The sequence below is a fragment of the Gopherus flavomarginatus genome, chromosome 6 (assembly GCF_025201925.1).
Source record: "Gopherus flavomarginatus isolate rGopFla2 chromosome 6, rGopFla2.mat.asm, whole genome shotgun sequence".
NCBI classification, from domain to species: domain Eukaryota; kingdom Metazoa; phylum Chordata; order Testudines; family Testudinidae; genus Gopherus; species Gopherus flavomarginatus.
This window is the reverse complement of record NC_066622.1, coordinates 108,169,688-108,186,275: the sequence shown is the minus strand read 5'-3', so window position 1 is coordinate 108,186,275 and position 16,588 is coordinate 108,169,688. Positions and strand designations below refer to the sequence as shown.

The following is a 16,588-nucleotide window of genomic DNA, read 5'->3' as shown; positions in this document are numbered from 1 at the left end:
AGGATGGGGGGAATTGGGGCATACACACAGCCCTTGGCATGAGGAGAGAATGTGGGACCCTGGTAAGAGATGGAATGGGGGAATAAGGGGAAGAGAGGAGGGAAGGAAGCAATAAGAAGTATGGGAGGAAAGGAGAGTGCACAGATTCCCTGGCAGGGGGAGATTCAGGAGCCCTAGTATGGAGGGAAAGGGGGGGTATGGGGGAAGAGGGAAATGGGGTGCACCCAGAGTCCCCTGGCATGGAGGCACGCAGACCCGCTGACAGCGGGGAGAATGGGGGACCCTGGTATGAGGGGAAAGAGAAGGGTGAAGTGGGGCACACACAGCTCTTCTCACATGTGGCACGGGGGGAGAATAGGGGAATGGTGTCAGGGGAAGAGGAATGGAAGACACAGAGCCCAGGTATGAGGTGGGGAAGCAGGGGGAATGTTGCAGGGAGTCCCTGAAATAGAGTGGGGATGGGACGGTGGCATAGAGAGAATTTGTTGGGAGGAATGAAGGAATTCAAAGAGACCCGGATTGTACACCGAGGTTGGCCTATAAAATCTAAAAGGTTTGCGACTCCCTAGGAGTTATTATTTAAATGCACATCCATATGTTATACAGAAAAATTAGTTAAAAGAACAAAACTTTCACACCAGAAAATACCAAAGTTGAAGCTGTCTGCACAATCTTAAAACTTGGCCCTCTTTTGCATACATTTTACCATCCATCTTTTAATTACATAGTTGCAAATTATTTCTTCTCTGCTCCCAAGCTTCATTAAGTGCATGGGCTGGATGTTGAATGATTCAAGGTTGTGTAGTGAATGCACTCAGTTAGCTTGTGTATATACACACACACTCAAAGATCCTAGTCCACATACACACAGAAAATGGAATTTCACTCTATTTACATATTTGTGTTAAACAGTTCCATTAGTGTGCTGGGAGACCTGTGAACAGAAACAGTGTGCGTCAACTAAATACTGTACATTTTCTAATGACGTGGTCAAACCAACGAAGATTTTTACCATATATGCAACTTAATTACCTATCAGATTTCAAGTTTCTCAACCAAGCTCCTGAGAACTTTTTTAATGACAAATCTTTGCAATTTTCACTCTGTCCATCCTATACAAAATGGCTCAATCAGTTTTGTTCAGAGTAAAAAGAAAATTCACTCTCAGGCTGAGAACAAATATAGAGGATTTTTTTCCTGACAGATAAAAGTAAGGCAACGTTTTATCAGTATCTAGAAAGGACCCTCCAGAATGGATACACTGACAGCCTTAACTCTAGATGTTACTTTTGGTCCTCTTAAAACCCTGGACTCGAGAGTCAGGAGACCTACGTTCTGTTTTCAGTTCTGCCACTGACCTACTGTATGCTTGTTTCCCCTCCATAAAATTAAGACAGTGGTACCTACCTTCTTTTATAAAATGCTCTAACATCTGCAGATGAAAAATGCTGTATTAAAAAAGTTTCAGATCTGTTGTATAGCAAGGCAAATATAATCACTCTCTTCATTCTTGAAAACCACTAAACCATTTGTGTTCCAACTGTTCATCTTTTTAAAAAGTCACTCCCATTCTTAGAACAAACTTGCTAAATGTCAGCCAGGAAGGTAAAAAACAGAAAGTGACCCATTAGAATTGAAACACTTCTGCAGACTTAGAGTATATGCACCACTAATAATTAAATAAAAATAACCTAGTGTTCCATATGAGCACTACCTATTACTGTATTTAAGACAGCAAAGACCAATTTTTCTGAATGTAAGAACCTACTCTAGAGTAAGGAGAATAGACTTGCAAAAAGTAACAGATTTTAAAAAGCATGCCCGGATATGATTTGTTAACATTATGCTTCTTTGATCCTCTCTAGTACAGGAACTCCTCACTTAACGTTATAGTTATGTTCCCAGAAAATGCGACTTTAAGAGAAATGATGTTAAGCGAATCCAGTTTCCCCATAAGAATTAATGTAAATGAGGGGGTGAGGTTCCAGGGAAACTTTTTTCACCAGACAAAAGACCAAAACACACACACACACACACACTCTCTCTCTCTCTCTCTCTCTCCCTCTCTCTCTCTCTAAGTTTTAAACAAACAATTTAATACTGGTACACAGTGATGATGATTGTGAAGCTTCTTTGAGATGGAGGAGTCAGAGGGTGGGATATTTCCCAAGGAATGCCTTACTGTTAAATGAACTAGCAATTGACTGAGCCCTCAAGGGTTAACTCTCACAACACTCTACAAGGCAGCAGGAAATGAAGGAGGGAAGACACACACATACACCCTGTGTGAGAGAGAGAAAAATGCGCATTTCCCCTTTAAGTAGCTGACCCCAGGCTTAAGTACACTGCCTTTTTAATTCAATCAGCAGCTACTGCCTAGAAGCTCCCTCCCTCCATAGTGTGTCCCCCCTGCTCTATGGAAGATGGAGTACATGGAGTACAGGGGGAGGGGGAGACACCCTGACATTAGCTCCCCTTTTCCCCCCTCCCCCCATACAGCAAGCAGGAGTCTCTGGGAGCAGCTCCAAGGCAGAGGGCGGGAGCAGCACATGGCTGTGGGGGGAGAGACAGCTGCTGCACAGGGAACTTAGGTGAGTGGGGAGCTGATGGGGGGCTGCTGGTCCATCTTGGTTCCAGTCACCCACCAGCTAGCTGCAACGGGCTGCTCTTCCTGCAAGCAGCGGACAAAACAGGCGGCTGTAAACGAAGTTAGAAGGGAGCAATTCACAAGTTTAAACGAGCATGTTCCCTAATTGATTAGCAACTTAACATCGAAACAACATTAACCGGGAGGACTTTAAGTGAGGAGTTCCTGTACAGCAGTGGTACATAGCAAAAGGTTGACATTTGGTGGGAAGGTAATCTCCAGGTTGTAAATGTGCCTTTGGTAATGAGACAGAAACTGGGTGTGAATGTCAAAGTTATATGGCTTTCTAAAATATACTTTGTGCATACACACTGAATTCGTAATATGACCTTTTATTGGCCTGCCATCATTCTATGGATTCAGTGCATGTATAAATAGCTAGTAAAGTCCAGAGACAGTGCTGTGAAGGTGTGTGGGGAAGACTTCTGCCTCCTGCTATACAATAAGTGTGGGTGTAAATGTCTTTTTTCATACAGGGTAGAAAGGTGCATATGGAATGAGGCAAGGGCTTTTGCCTCTGATGACTGGTCATATTGAGCAATACAGAGCATTCCACTGACATCTAGCAAATAGTTGAATATGATGAAAGAAATTCTTCATTTTTCTATTTTAAGAACATATGAATTTCCATATGTGAAAGCTGAATTACAAGAATGTTAAGATAAAAAGGCACTTAGAAGTCAGGAAATGGCAGTGTTAGGGTGCATGCAGAAACATGTACGTAGGCAGCATTGAGGCAGTCCTTGCCCCCAAAGAGCTTAAATAAAGACATGATGCAGCAAGTGAATGTAACAAGAAATAGAAGGATGAAGGAAGAGTAGTAAGATCTTGTGGTCCAATATTGCAATGTGCACAACTTTTTGGCTCTGAATCATTTAAGGTGTCAAACCCATAGCCTATGCTCTCCCTTAACATTCCTGCTCCCAGAAAGTGTCCGTTTGTTGTCTACCTGTTATTTGCTTGGTTGGTTTTCACCCCTGTATACAGTGGACTATTCCCAATTTCCAATCTACTTAGTATCATTAATTCTGTTTTTTAAAATATAAATCATCCCCACAGCTCCTGCAGCTGATGGGTCCCCTCCTCTTTGGGCACTTATCCTAACTGGGACTGGAAGGACACCATGCACCAATGGTTTTCCCACTCTGTTGCTGTCCAGAGAGGCTAGGTTGGGTCCCTGCAGCTGTCAGGTGCTAAAAATTCTATTGATCATATATGAAGTGTATGTTCCGATGTCCCTATGGTCTAGGTTTGGGACAGTGCCACCAGGATCTTAAGCATTCAGTTATTCCCCTTTCCAGTACCTCCTGCATCCAAAAGTCAGTCTCACCATCCCACAAACAGTACAGAGTGTCTGGAACTGATGATTCATTGGGGCACCTGGCCTTTTTCCCCTTCCTCCAGTGCTACTGTTGTTGGAGTGTGTGAGATGTGCTGCTGGGGTCATGTGCCCCCAAAGTCCTAGCTCCACAAAGGGACAAACAGGGATCAACTTGCCCCTGGTGGCAGTGGGTGCTGCTGCTGCATCCAGGAGCCACCTTAAAATGGCCATTCCTGCTGGAAATTCTGTGGAGAGCTTCAGCTCATGTCGTGCTCCTGAGAGGAAGGAAAGGAACTGCTGGGACATTGTGCCCAAAAAGCTCCACAAAGAAGTGCAAAGGAAGGAGAAGAAGGGGGTCTGGCTAGCACCATGGTGCACTGCTGGCAGTGGCTGTTGCTTTCTCCTTCCTGAAGGATTCATCATCTTCCACAAGACAATTTTTATTAGATTAGACCATCCACTCTGCCTTTTTCCTGATTGTGGATTCATTTGTGTTGCATCTTATTGTGGATTTTTTAATTAATTTTCAAGTTCCTTGTAACTTTTATTTTACAAAGACAAAATCTTCAATAAGCTGCGCCCTTTTCCTGCTTTCTTTCCTAAGTCACGAGCTTTATTTTAAACTGCCATAAAAATAAGTTGTTAAAAATAAATCAGTTTGATTTTTAAAACACTTTAACAGCAAATATCAATGGTCATACATCTTACTGAAATAATGCAGCTAGTTTTTAATGTGTGTTTTTATTTGTTTGTTTTTTTGCGTTTTGAACATACTTCAGCCTTCCAATTTTGACAACCTACTTTGGGCTTTTTAAAGAGCAAAATTCCATTATCAAAAAACTTTTTAAAAGACATGAGCAGACATTCCACTTCTGTTCTGATTATGCTGCTTAGAACTTTCAACCTGTTGTCTGCACATTAAGCTAACTCCCACCTAAGTGTCTGCCTTTTATTGCTGTTTGACTAGAGCTGGGATTTTTATAGAGCAGATGCTATGACAAAAGCAGATGTTTAAAAATACGTTGACGGCCATGGAATTGTTATAGTTTCAAAATACTTTTGTAATCATTCACCTCAGGACAAAAGTGTGAAGTCTGCCGCTCACATGATTGGAGTATTATTACTGGTTTTGAACTTTATGTAGGATAAATGTATCATAGTTAAGGCTTATAAGAGTTTAAAATGATGGAGAACGTGAATTAATTGGTATAATCTTTGATTTCTATCAAAATAGTTAATATCTACCGCTTTGTAGTACCCCACATTTGTAATGAAAAGAAGTTGCTGTTAGTTAATTTTTTTTAATTCTGCCTCCTTAATATTTCTAAACTTTGCTTACAGTGTTTGCCAGTTCTGAGCCTGTGCCAGGATTCCACGGGGACACCCTGCAGTTAGCGTTCATCGACCTCAGACAAGTAAGACATTAGTTGTTTTTTTTATCTCATTAATTTCCCCCTTTTGATTAGTGCCGAAGTTGTTACAATTCAATGATCTCTCATATTTTTAGACGTCTCAGTGTAACCACTGTTGAAAAACAGCAGTTATTTTAAATGGTATTCATGGGACTCTTCCCTATGAGTATTAAACTGTTTCCCCAGCATGATGTTAGGGGGCACTGTGCTACCAGTGGTTTTTATCTCATTTTATCTTGTGGATAAAATGTTAAATTGAGGTCCTCACAACTTGTCAAGATCCCATGTCACTTTTTATGCAAGAGTATACATGTCGGTGTGCTGGCCTGATTCCATTTCAGGCAATTACCTTCTGCCTACTGAATTACATCCTGCATTTTCAATTCGACATAGTATTGTTCCCTACTGCCTGTCCTAAACTGTTATGTAGAATTGTTTTACCCTGGTAAACTGCTGCCACATTCCACCCTAGTGATGACTGATTTCTAATGCTATGTCCATTTTAATTTTAAATGTCTTCAATGATGGGCTCCAAACTCCTCCCTTGGGAAGACTGTTCCACAGATCTCACCATAAGGAAAATTTTCCAGACTGAATCTTACTTATCTTTGTTTCAGCTCATTACTTCTATTTCTTGTTCTTGTTAGATTCTTATACTGTGTCCATCACTAACAATTCATCTTCCTCAGTTTTTTTACTGGACATTTTTTTTAAAAAATAATTTATCATATTTTTTTGTTTTGTTTCACAAATATAGTAAAAGTGTTACCTGAATTGTGAAATGAATAGTTAACCAACTAAAGATGGGATTGACTTAAACACTCCAAGGCCTTAGACAACATTATTCAGCAATGTTACCACTTGACAAAAGTCATCTAGAAAAAAGGGGTAATCTAAGAAGGATTCCATGCCAGATTATCTGTATATTCACAGTGTTTTCATTTCTGCATAGCTTTCTCACAGCAATCCAAATCTTCTCAAAAAATGAAAATCCTGTTGTAAAATATTTTACAGATAGTCTTCCTCTCTCTCATGCTAATTAGCAAAAAACTGGGGGTGGAGAAGAGCAGCTTTTTCAGTGATAAAATGAAAAGGTATAGGGTCAGATTCTAAGATCAGTTACACAGGTTTAATGATACCTTTGTAATCAATGACGTTACAATGGTGTAAATCTGGAATAAGTGAGCAGAGGATCAGGCCCATAGCCTGTGTTAAAGCTATCCAATAGAAATGTGATGTCTGTGGATAAGGGAAGTGAAAGAAGACTTTCAGAAACTGCAGTTTCATGTGTGGAAGTATAGTTCTCCTTTTGGTATTCTACATCAGAGGTCCTGAGTTGACAAGTATACTTTATCCTTTGCATTTTTATATCCTCCCTTATTACTAGCGTTATAGGTGATTAAATGCCTTCTACTTTGTACTACAGTAAATAGTTTAGTTGAAGGAAAGAAAGGTTTAAAGATTGATTTCATTGTGGCACATTTTCTTTGCAACTTTCATTATCCTAAATGCTATAAATCCTTGAAGCGCCTACATTTCTTTCAGGGAAAAAGTAATTTCCAGCAGTGCAGGAGCATGGGGCAAGTATGTGTGCATTTACTATAGGAAATAAATAATATTTTTGTATGTTTAAGTACCAGTTGTTGAATATGCTAGATAAATACTTATGGTACTGCTTATACATAATTATTTAAATTGCGCTCGCATTAGCAGCATGTGTCTAGAATTCTTTTTATGCTGTATAATACATCACAGAGTGTCTTTTTCAGATACTGGGAATCTGCTAAATTTCAGATATGTTATAAACTGCAAAAATTTAGGCAATTAGCTTGTTACTGAGCATCTAGCTGTAGAATAGTTATATAGAATGTTTTGTCTATTTTTTCTTTTATATTTCTTGTGTGTCTCATGAGAAACTCACATGGATGCAAGTATTCATAAAGAGCGACAGTTACCTTTTAATAAGGATTTAACACTGTTTTCCCTCTCTTCCTTTTTTGTCATCCATTTCTCTCTTAATAGGGTAGATGACAGTTCTTTTCAAGAAAACTTAGAAAGGCAACATAGCCTTTTTCAGAAACGTCTTATGAAAGGTCATGCTTCTGTTTTTTAGTTAGAATTTGATACTTCATGAATTGTGGGATATGAAAGATAAGGAAGTAGGTCCACTGGTCAGGTTTTACCTGCCCACCCGGACTGTGCCCTGAGGTCAAACTCCTGATATTTGCTGTTCAGTACAGAGGACTTGATGACAGGTAGGGGCTGATACAAGGGGGAAAGCTTGAACTATATCAAAGCTAAAAGGCAGGAGAATTGAGACTCAGTGAGAGACTGTAGCTAAAAGATGGATCAGCAGGATTGCCCTCTTTATAAAAAGTAGCTGACCTGTGATGGAAAAGACTTTATCATCCTGCCAATCACATGCTTGCTAATGGAAGCCAGTTATTTCAACAACAGCTTATTCCCTCTGTGTCGTATCAGGACAATGTATAAGATTAACAAGGATAGGGCGATGTAGTATTGGAACACTCTGCCACAAGAAATAAATCTAATTTGTAAGGAACCAGCTTTGGAAGAACCAGGAGGATAACTAAGCTTTCATGGTTACTATGGGGTGCAAGGAGCAGACTGGGCAGATTGCTGTTTCTAAAGAATACACTGAAAGTGCTTTCCTCTTAGCAGCTCCTGATCCGCTCTCTCTCCCTTCCAGTAATAGCTCTGAACGGTCAGGTCCCAGTCCTCACATTGCAAGCCCAGTTCCCTCACATCCTCTCCACAGCTCTAGGAGAAAAGCTGTCAAGAAGAGTTGCACCTAGCAGCAGCAGCAGCTTTCTGCAATCAGGTCCCATTCCTCCTCTTGATTGAGGTGCTCTCATTGTCTTACCATGACCTTATACACCTCCACCAAAAAAATAACAACTTTGCTCCTTAAGGACCATGTTTTTTCCACTAGCACACTTACAGAAACTCAACTCTGCTCAGATTCTCATACCGTTTCTATCACAACGGTATCTGAGCAACTTCCAGCAGTACATTAAGTGACTAGTGTGTGTTGAACATGGTTCTGTCATTTTCCTTTTCTGCCTTCCTATCTCAAGGGAAAAAGTTTTGTGTGTGGATTTTCTTCTAATTTTCTTTCTTTCTTTTTTTTTTTTTTACTCTTTTATGCTGTGCCTTGTGTGTTTATTAGTGAAGGTATGGCAAAAAAACATGCCCTGAACTTGGAATGGTAAGTGATGAGGTTTGTAGTGGTCTTAGGGGTTACCTACACTTGGATTTTTAATTTTTTTATTTAATACCATTGCAGAATATTTGTATAGTCATTCTTTTAAGAAAAGAAGGCAGAGGACATGATGTAAAAAAAATGGGTACTGGGAATGGAGCAGGAAGGAAATGCTGACTATGGGTTGCATATTCTTCTTGATAAAAGATATTATGAAAATACCTACATTGATTGTTGTTATTTATATAGCTGCTAATGTGTGCTTAGCATTTTACAAAACCAAAAAGAGACAGTCTCTGCCCAAAGGAGCTTATGTACTAAGACTGGACATCACGCTACAATGATAACAGCTATGGGAAGGACAGGGGTAAGTGAAAGTAAGTGTTATGTGAAGATCACGGAATTGTTTATCTTTGTAGGCAACTTATTGGCTAAAGACAAAGAATCACCCCTACATTGAGTGGAGGTGCAAATCAAACAAGGAGATCAGTAAAAGTCAGCAAGAGCCAATGGGATGATCAACATGGAGGCTGAAGTCCCCAGGGTGGGGGACTGGAAGGAGAGGAGTGAAAAGGAAACCAACATTGCTGAATGAGGATTTAGGAGACTTATATAGAACAGCAGCACTGATGCCAAATGCAGATGAGCTGGATGATGTGTAATTTGAAGAAAGGGAGTGGCAGAAATGACGGGAAATGGGTGGAAAGGGCAAGAATAGGAAATTATTATTATTAAACCTTTCTCCTGTGCCTGTTAGGTGGGACTTTTCAGGCTCAACCTGCAGCATGTCTGGTTATTCAGAGAAACCTATCACTCCTGTGAAGCCCTTCTGCAGGCTGTTATATAAAACGGATTTGTGTTTGTCTGGCTTTCAGGTCAAGGACCATTGCTCTGCCAGGGAAAGGGGCTCAGAGTCTCTGCCCTTCCCTCTCTCCATAGGCTGGTTTCACTGAAGTATAAGGAGCACTTCAGGCAGTCCCTGCCCAGAATAGAAGCACATGAGGGCTCCATTCCCCACACAGCCGCACCAACTTGTGATTATGGGGAGGCAGGTGAAAAATCTCTTCCCATGTTCAAAAAGACTCTGGCTTGACTACATAGGCCATTACTTTGCAGTAAGCCCGTGTATGAATCTACAGCTCACTAGCTTAGCTAGATGCACAGTAATGTCCTGTGTGGATGCTGCTACCAAACACTAAAAGTTCCATTGTATGTTTTTACATCCTGATCTTTGAAACAGTAGCACATCAAGCTGCACTCTGGGACACTGTGCTGGAGCAGTGTCCACACAGCATGTTACTGCATGGCAGGCTGGGACACTGTAGACTCTCATCCTGGTTTGCCATGCAGTAACGTCCCACATAGACAAGCCCTGAGTGGTACTAGGTCTCTCCCGAAGTACTGAGATGGGTGCTAGCCATCCTAGGGAGAAGGCAGACTTCCTTTCAGGTTCCTAGGTCCATCTAGCGGGCTATTCCCACAATCAGGATATTTGTACCAGTGCCCCTTCTTAGCTGAAAACAATCTCCTGAATCAAGGATGCCATCTTGGTTCCAGACCTGGGTGGTATGGCTATGGTTAATAGCTTGGACATCAGAAGAGAAGTTTAGCTCAGCAGGGTTTTTTCATTAATCTCACTGATACTTTTTGGTATCCAGACAGAATTCAACCAGGAGATTTTGTTTTTTGGTCTGATCAAATTATATATTTGGTGTGAAACAGAAAGCTCTCTGGGGCAGGGACTGTCTCTTTATTTGTACAGTGCCCAATACAAAGGAGTCCTGGCCTCTAGATGCTACCATAACACAAATAATTACCACAAAATTCTGATAATTTCACCTAAACTAGAGTTTTTCTTGGATGGTTTACTTGAGTCTGACAACCAAGCACCACAGAAAATTGGGAACCAGCCCTACTGGTGTTCTTTATGCAAGTGCATCAGGCTCCCCTCTGCATATCATTAGGTGTCAAGATTAATCAGAATGACAGATTAGACATACCTGACCTGGTCTAGTTGCCATTACCTCCACAATGCCAGGTGTTGAATTAGTTCTTCTATCCATGCAAGAACCACACTAGTGTTATGATGAGAAAAAGGTTATTCTTATAGCTCCAGAAACCTTACTGTTCTAGGTAAATTCTTTCCACAATTACAGGGAAATAGTTTTCCTCCCATCATTTTGTTCCTATCCTTGGCACCCCTTTGGAAGGCTGTGACATAAATGGCATTCCTAGCTCTCTAAAAATATATCTCAAGCATATGAAGTGTGTGTGTCTCATCTCATTCTAACCAATATGCAAAAGTCTTAGAGCCTCAAAGTTGCAGCAGCAAGATGTTAAAATCCTTCATGAGATGGCTCGCTAGGCATCTGGGAAACTATTTACAAAGAAGTAGTGAAGGCTGCCTCTACCAGGTCTATAGAGGCATTGTGGGAGAAAGTGTGTGAGCCTCATCTGAGGAAAATTTGTAAAATAAGTTTCCATTCTTCCACAGAGGCATCCATTGGTAGGAAAGTACTGTTCGGTTGGTTCTCAAATAATTCTTTAAACTACAGAGCTCTTGCTTTATATGGGGGTGAATTTCCATTTCTGCCTATTATTGTACTTTAATAATAATTAAAACTCTGATCATCCTTCCCCTCTCTTCTTCTGTGAATCACTGCTCACCATTTGCCATTGATTGAGGAGTGAAGCTTTGCAACAAAATGAAAAATTTATTATCTGATCATTATCTTTCTATTAGCAGCTTCTCTTCTCATCCAGCGCATCCTGGTAGTCTGGTAAATGACCGGAATACAATATTGGAGCCTCCAGGTGTATGCCCCATCCTTGAAGTGTGCTTCCAAAGTTTAGAAACCCTCCCAGCAAGGTGGGGGACTAGAAGGAGAGGAGAAAAAAGGAAACTGCAGGTTGGCTACTTGGTCTTTTGTCCATATCTTCCCAAACATTCCAGCACCTTTCCTGCTTCTGGAGATGACACTGCTTTTGGTGATACAGTCCTTAAAACTGTCCTGGATTTACCTCCTCTGCACCCACCTCTTCATTGAGTTACTGCTTCAGAGTCTCCTACAGTGGAGCACCCTTCACTTCAGACCACTGAAAATTTTCTCTAAAGGGGGTGGTGGTGGCTCTTGCACCTCCCTACATGGACTCTAGCAATATTAGACTGTCTATGAATTTCACATGTAGAAAGTATTGATGAATGAGGGGAGAAGCTGCTAACAGAAAATTATCCAGTAAGAAATTTCTCATTCGTCTTCAAGTATGTGTTCCGATAGGTGCTCCACCATAGCATGTGTGCTCACTCGTGCATTCTCAATTGAAGACTGCAAAATAGTGTCTGCAGGCCAGTGCCTGTAGAGAGCAGTGGCCTGGACTCTGACCGAGGGCATATAAGGGAGGTATAAGCCTGCCTCCCCTCAGTTCCTTTTCATCGACAAGCTTGAGATGCAAAGTTCTACTGTCTGCTGTATTCAGCTTCACAAACTGCTCCAAGATTGAGATAATTCCAGTACCATCAATATACTTTCACTAAGCCTCTGGAGCTCATCAGGAGAAAGGCCAGACCACAGAAACAGAGGTCTCCACCCAATCAGTCCCTCCCTCTCAGTGGTTTGAGCATTGGCCTGCTAAAGCCAGGGTTGTGAATTCAATCCTTGAGGGGACTCTTTAGGGATCTGGGGCAAAAATCTGTCTGGGGATTGGTCCTGCTTTGAGCAGGGGGTTGGACTAGATGACCTCCTGAGGTCCCTTCGAACCCTGATATTCTGTGATTCTATGACACCTTGGTCAAAGGCATCAAGCAGTCCTCTCCACCAGATCACATATTGTGTCATTACCCCCTACTCCATTTGGAAACCAGCTATCACACTACCTAACTGTCTGGGGAGTATCTTATTTCAGATAAGTGGATACTGGAGGTCTTCAAAATGGGCTACTCTATCCACTTCCATTCTGTTTCTCCTTCCCATGCACCCCTCCTTCCCCATTCCTCTTTAGGAACCCTTCTCATGAGGAATGCCTAAAACAAGAAGTTTATTCTGTTCTCATTCTGGGAGCAATAGAACTGATCCCACCAGAGTTCATTGGAAGAGGATTCTATTCCAAATATTAATTTGTTCCCAAGAAAGACAGAGGCTGGAGACCAATCCTCGATCTCAGGAATTTGAATGGCTATGTTCTAGCACAATACTTCAGAATGGTGACATTAGTTACCATAATTCCATCCTTAGATCCAGGAGACTGGTTTGTTGCCCTTGACCTACAGGATGTCCAATTTCATGTAGCCATCCCCCACTCCCACAAATGTTTCTTAAGATTCATGATAAGGGCAGATCACTATCAAGCTCTCCACTTCAGACTCTCCACATCCCCGGGGCACAGATAAGATTCTCTCACTGTTCCCATGTATGGACAACTGGCATCTCAGTGGCTGGTCTCCCCAAGAGGTCCAGTCGGCAACATCCAGAGCATTAGCACTATTCCAATCTCTGGGCCTCTGCATCAACTTCAAAAAAATGCATATTAACTCCAGTGCAGAGAATAGACTTTATAGGAGCTGCTCTAGACTCCACAACAGCAAGAGTCTGACTACCCAAGGAGAGATTCTCCACTCTATCCAACCTAATGTCAGCATTACAATGCAGCCCATAAAACTCAGTGAGGACATGTCTACAGGTCTTGGGACACATGTCAGCCTCCACGTTTATGACTTCCCACACAAAGATGCACCTCAGATGCCTCCAGATATGAATAAGAATAGTGTATACCCCAAACAGACACAGCCTCTCCAAACACATCAGTGCTTAAAATGTGTTGGACTGTCTTAAGTGGTGGAAGGACCCACCTCTGTTAGGATGGGGAGCTCACCTAAAGGGGGAGACAGCATAGGAAAAATGATTGGCACAGGAATCAGAAGTCCATAGCATTATCCTGGAGCTGCGAACAGTACAATATGCTTACCAACACTTTCTTCACACCACAGAAGTTCACTCAGGCTAGGTCTACACTCGGTCAGGGTCGACCTAAGATACGCAACTTCAGCTATGCAAATAGTGTTGCTGAAGTCGGTATATCTTAGGTTGATTTACCTGGCCGTGAGGACGGCGGCGAGTTGACTGCTTCCGCTCCCCTGTCAACTCCGCTTCTGCCTCTCGCCACCGTGGAGTTCCGGAGTCGACAGCAGAGAATCAGGGATTGATTTTATCGTGTCTACACTAGATGCGATAAATTGATCCCTGATAGATTGATCACTAGCAGCCAATGCGGCGGGTAGTGTAGACGTACCCACAGTCAGAGTAATACTGGACAACAAGACAGCAATGTATCACATCAACCACCGGATGGAGCAAGATCCCAGTCCTTACGTGAAGAGTTGCTTAGGCTGTGGAACTGGTGCATCTCCCATTAGATAGAAATATCAGCAATATATCTACCAGGCCTCCAGAATACAGTTGCAGACTTCCTGACACTTCTGGCAAAATCATGAATGGGAGCTCAAAGACTCTGTCTTGCACAGCATCTGCCAGACCTGGGTATACTGGAGTATACCTCTTTGCCACTTCAAACAAAGTGAAATGCTCCATTCCAAGGGAGGTTAAAACTCTCTGGGGGATGCCCTGTACCCTTCTTTTTGCTTACCCACCTATACTGTTAATCCTCTAGACCTTTCTCAGGTTGCACAGAGAATGAGTGAGAGCTAGCTTCATAGCACCTGCTAGGCTGAGGCAGGTATGGTACTCAAACCTCATCCACCTCTCAGAGGTAACACCCCTCAGATGTCCTATCACAAATGACCTATTGAGGCAGAACTCAGAGTCCCTCATCCACCCCAACACCCTGCTCTCTGAATCCAGAGACTGGTTTCTCAGTCTCTCTCAAGAATGGAATTGACCTTTTGGCTAGAGTTTAGTCAGTTTATCAGTAAAAGCCCAATACTTGTAAGACTTGCCTCCAAAAGTGGAAGCACTTCCAATCGTAGTGCTCCTTCCCATCTTCTCAAGCCTTGGGAGTTCCACTTTCCAAGATCATGGAGTAGCTATTGGAATTAAAAACAGAGACAGTCTCAGTGAGCTCTATCGGAATACATCTTGCCACCATTACAGCCTTCCACTCACCCATCCACGGCTTCTCAGTCTTTGCCCACTGTACAGCAACCAGATTTCTTAAGGGCCTATACAACTTGTTTACTCCTGTTCAACAACCAGCCCCTGCAGTGGGACATCAACCTGGCTTTAAACACCGTCCTTTTAAACCGGTGATGACCTGCTCCCTCCTCCACCTGCCCCTCAAAATTTCATTCCTAATTGCCATCACCTCAACAAAGCAAAAGAGGGAGCTATGATTGTTCATGACAGACCCACCATACACTACCTTCTACAAAGATAAAGTCATACTATGTTCCCATCCTCACTTCCTCCTACAGGTCTCCTCAGAACATAATATTAACCAGGAAATTCACCTACCAATATTCTACCCAAAACCTCATGCCTCCAGAGAAGAATCAAGCCTGCATTTACTGGATGTCAGAAGGGTTCTTGCCTTCTATTTGGACAGGGCTAAATCATTCTGGGCCTCTCCCAGGCTATTGATATCAATTGCAAATAAGGTGAAGAGCCAACTGATTTCCACACTAAGACTGTTCAGCTGGGTTTTGGGTTGCATCTTGACCTGTTATAAAAATGCTGGATTGCAGCCTCCTCAGATTAACAATACGTTCCTCTAGAGATCAGTCCACCTCTGTAGCTGTACTGAAGGATGTTCCCATAACAGAAATCTGTAGGATTGCTACTTGGTCTTCTGTCCGTATCTTCCCAAACATTCCAGTATCTTTCCTGCTTCTGGAGATGACACTGCTTTTGGTGATACAGTCTTTAAAACTGTCCTGGATTTACCTCCTCAGCACCCATCTCTTCACTGAATTACTGCTTCAGAATCTCCTACAGTGGAACACCCATAGGGATATATTCATGAAGAAGTAGTACAGATTACTTCCCTTACAGTAACTTGAGTTCTTTGAGATGCTCCACCTCCTCTGCTCATTCCCATCTGCTGTGAAGTTTGTCTTCGTGGTCGAGAAGGGAATGAGTGATGGTGGCTCTAGCACCTCCCTACATGCCCTCATTCAGAGCATGAGGCGCTGCTCTGCGCAGGCACAGGCCTGCAGGCACTACTTTGCAGTTTCTGATTAAGAGCGCACAGGCGTGAGTGCATCCAATGGTGCAAGGACAAAACATCTTGAAGAACTCAAGTTACTGTAAGGTAAATAACTTCCCCATTCTTTTCCTTAAAGTTATAACATCTCTAACTTTGATTTAATCATTAGAATCTTTGAATTTTTAATTTGATGAATAGTAGTATATATCAAGCAACCTGTATGAATTCACATCCTGTATTACTTTCAATTCATTCAGATTCCATCCTTCTCTAAATTATCTGTCAGTCACAGATGGTATTTAGAACATACCACAAGAATAGGAATCAACAGATAGTTTGTTTTTCTTCACTGCAGTAATTTTCCTTGTGGAGTTTGTTCATTTGGCAGTCACCAGATGTTTCTCATAGGACTGAATTCAAAGCCCACTGAAATGAAAGAGAGTCTTTCACAACAGAAAGTCACAACACAAAGTATTGTAATGATTTTGTGTTTGAAAGCAAAATAATCCATTTGAGGAGATGGCAGAAGCTTTTAGCAGGCATGCAGTATCATTACATGTGGGATTACAGGTTTCCAAAACATAGAGATCACAATGTGGCAAGGCTATAAAAATTCTGATGCCCAGCAACCTAAAAAAAGTGATGTGTAATTAATGCCTTCTAGACAAACTACCGCCCTTCACTTAGACTTTCACCTCTTTGGGACAAAGACCGTGTCTTCATGTATGTTTGTACAGTGTCTAACACAGTAGGACCTTGATTGTGGCCTCTTGGTGCTACCATAAAATAAACAATAAATAATAATCCTGGATTCCTTGACCGACTACCAT

At 41.9% G+C, this 16,588-nt stretch overlaps 1 protein-coding gene across 8 annotated transcripts in view; it reads left to right on the top strand.

The window, feature by feature from the left end:
* EXOC6 (exocyst complex component 6) overlaps positions 1-16,588 on the top strand; it is a 195,186-nt gene that overhangs the window by 154,228 nt on the left and 24,370 nt on the right. For all 8 annotated transcript variants that reach the window (XM_050959380.1, XM_050959382.1, XM_050959381.1 and 5 more), the window contains one exon: positions 5,310-5,383. In XM_050959380.1, the coding sequence (XP_050815337.1) occupies positions 5,310-5,383 (74 nt within the window). The remainder of the gene's footprint in view (positions 1-5,309; positions 5,384-16,588) is intronic.